Genomic DNA, 3,091 nt, shown 5'->3' with positions numbered 1-3,091 from the left:
TATCTATCTATCTATCTATCTATCTATCTATCTATCTATCTATCTATCTATCTATCTATCTATCTATCTATCTATCTATGACAGCTCGGTAGGGGGCGCTGTGGAGCGGACGCGCCTCTGGTTGCACAAAGAAGAGCTAAAAGGCGCAGAGCAGCTGCGCGGCCTTCCTGTCTGCCCTCGCAGTTAAAGTCTGTTCGACGGTTTCGGTTCGGAGCCGATTTGGATTTTTTCTCCCCTGTGTTTTGAGTGGGTTTGAGTGTTTTTCCGGATAAATGAGGCCTCCAAACACGTCTCTGTTTGTCCGGAACATCTCCGATGAGTCCAGGTGAGTTTTCACAAGCAGCTTTAGGTGCGGGTTAACGGCAGCTAGCTGCGCGTTAGCTTAGCATCTAAAGATAGCCGCGTGCGCACAGACTAAAAATAAACTAGGGCGAATATAAGCAGAACACTGCTTTGTTTTTAGGCTCTTTCATTCAGTGAAACCGTGATTTAGCTTTTAATCACCTCTGTTTTTGTTCCCGCGAGTTTTGAGTTTTTGACAGAAAAATTGAACACGGTGACAGAAGCCGAAGAACAAAAGGTCTATGGAGGTTTGATGGTCAAAGTAACCTGAAATTCTACAGGAACGTTATTTAAACGACCGTATTAACGACCAGAAACCGACATTTTTTTTCTGTTTTTTAGATACTACAAATGTCTGCTACTCATCTTTTTCTTAATTGCTTGATCGCTATTGTTTACGCTTACGAGTCCTGATAGTCAACAGTAGTGAACCCAAACTAGGCCGCTAATGCTATGGCTAAAGCTAGTGATACACATTGTTATTTCTATTTTTTACTTTATATTAAAGCTTGAAATAAAGTGTAAAGGTTTTTTCTTCTAAATGTGAGAGTTTACCTTTCAATTATGTTGTAAGGGAAATTAAAGGATGGTAATCTAGAGGCTAAACGTTGATTTACAGTATTTACTTTATTCATACTAATGTGTTTGGGCTGCAGCTCTCTACTGTTTTAGTGTTAGATTAATCCAAATCTAAAGATATTTTGATTATTCTAAAATGACAGTAAATTATCTTCACAAATATTTGGATTAGAAAAAAACTTCCTGCATTTGAAATTATTGCAAATGGAAAAACATGTAAAAATAAATCCTTATATATAATGAGAGAGAGATATAATTACATTTTTAATGGAAAATAGTTCATATACTATTATATTTGTACAAGTTTGGTCCTAATTTCTGTTGTCAGTAGGTTTTTGTTTTTCAGCAAACAGCATTTCCATAAAAGGTTGCAAACAGCATGTTTTACATGTTTGACAATCGACTAGTTCTGTAATTGAATCATCAGAGTCATGGCAAACATTCAGCCTAATCCCTCTAAATTATACTTCACTGCTTTGTCAGGTTTCAGTTTGAAGTTTTAAAAGTTTTAACAGGCAACTTGTAGTGCAGCAGACATGTCTGCATTCATTGCTTCGATGTAACTTGTTGCATTTTCACAGAGGGGTGTGGAGATGGATTTGCAAGGAGCTTTTTGGTTTACAATCGACACCTGATGGTTTTATCAGGCGGTTACCAGAGTGTTCAATAACTACTGGTAATGTTTAGTCTTTGAGGAAGGAAGGGGGCAAATGATACATTTGGATCGGAAGTTGGAGAAACGCACAAAATTTAGTACCTGAAAGGTTGACCAGTTTGAAATTTTTATGGTTTCAATTCGGAGGTTTTCTCAATTAAGGAAGTTGTTTTTTACACATAGAGTCTTTATTCTTTGAATCCCAGTTGTAGATTTTTTTCAATTCATAATAAATCAATGCAGGTGCAGATGTTTCAGCTCCTTGCAAAGTTCGTCATTTACACCCTTGCTGCTGCTCTATTAGAGCTAAAACTGGAGGGAGTTTTTTTATTTTATTTATTTATATAGTATATGTTTTGTGTATTTTATAAAGTATCTGTATTTTATGAAGTAAATGTTTAAACACTTGTAAGTTTTTCTAACATTTGCCTGAAACTAGGGATGTCCTGATCAGCAGTTAAGGCCTCCGATCCGAATTCTAGTCCCGGTCGGATATTTTACCTTTAGTAATAAAATTTCTGAATTCAAAAATATTTTAGCATGTAACTCAACTTTTTATAAGACTAATAATTTCATCAATAACTATTATTATTGTAAATTCCATTAACTCTTAAAAAGAATAAAGGTAAATTTAATATTTTGAGCAAAAGTTTAGCTTTTCTGAAGCGTTCTGATCAATGACCCCCCCATGGAACTGATGAGCATGCAGTACGGGACTCTTTAAATCAGACATTTCGGGATCAAATGTCAGTATTTAAATGAACAACATTTCGATTCAGGTGACTTTGTATTGTATTTTAGCTGTACTGCTGTGGTACCGCTGACGGCAGTGTAGTGTCTAGAGGGCAGAACGTAGCGCGGGTCCAAAACTTCCAGCAGACGCCTGAGTCCAACATTCTCAACTACTGAGATGGGCTGGTTGTCAAGAGCAATAAAATCGACCGACCTTCCTCATAACATCCAATGTTTGTTGCTTTGCTTTAGCAACTTTCCTTCTGCAGCTTTACAAAATGCTTCATACAAATCGTCATGTTTTGTCCTCAGACTACGAATTAATTTCTTAGTGTTAAACAAGGCTCTGCTGCTACATCCTCTTCAAATGCCATGTTGCAGAAATTGCAAGTGGCTTTAGGACAGTCATCATTCTGGAGAGTAAAATATTTCCACTCTTCTGACATGCTTAATTTGCACCGTCATTGAAGTTTTTATTGCAAGCTGTCACTACCAAATCCATCCCAGAAGCCTGATCGATCCTGCGCATACATAATAAAATCTGGATCGCTGGAAAAACTGCGTAATAACGGTACTGAAAATACTTATTTATATACTTAAAACATTAAAGAATTCTAAACTAAATTCTATAGAAAATATTGAAAACTTTTCTGGAAGTAATGGGTATGTTTTACATTCTGACGTCATCATCGGACGTGCTCAGAGCAGTAACAGTAACCTTCCAAAGGATATTTAAGTGTTATGCTTTTTTTGTTTTTAGAATATGCAATGTTTCCGCAAATA

General features: G+C 36.4%; 1 protein-coding gene across 1 annotated transcript in view; it reads left to right on the top strand.

Moving 5' to 3' along the window:
* The first annotated feature begins 99 nt into the window (after positions 1 to 99).
* The window catches only part of srsf10 (serine/arginine-rich splicing factor 10), a 9,233-nt gene continuing 6,241 nt past the window's right edge, over positions 100 to 3,091 (top strand). Inside the window, exon 1 of the mRNA XM_015399865.1 lies at positions 100 to 325. Within this exon, the coding sequence (XP_015255351.1) occupies positions 273 to 325 (53 nt within the window). The 5' untranslated portion in view covers positions 100 to 272. The remainder of the gene's footprint in view (positions 326 to 3,091) is intronic.

This window comes from Cyprinodon variegatus, unplaced genomic scaffold (genome assembly GCF_000732505.1).
Source record: "Cyprinodon variegatus isolate N-32 unplaced genomic scaffold, C_variegatus-1.0 Scaffold1053, whole genome shotgun sequence".
Lineage (NCBI taxonomy): Eukaryota > Metazoa > Chordata > Actinopteri > Cyprinodontiformes > Cyprinodontidae > Cyprinodon > Cyprinodon variegatus.
Note: the sequence above shows the minus strand (reverse complement) of the source record. Positions and strands in the feature narration are given on the sequence as shown.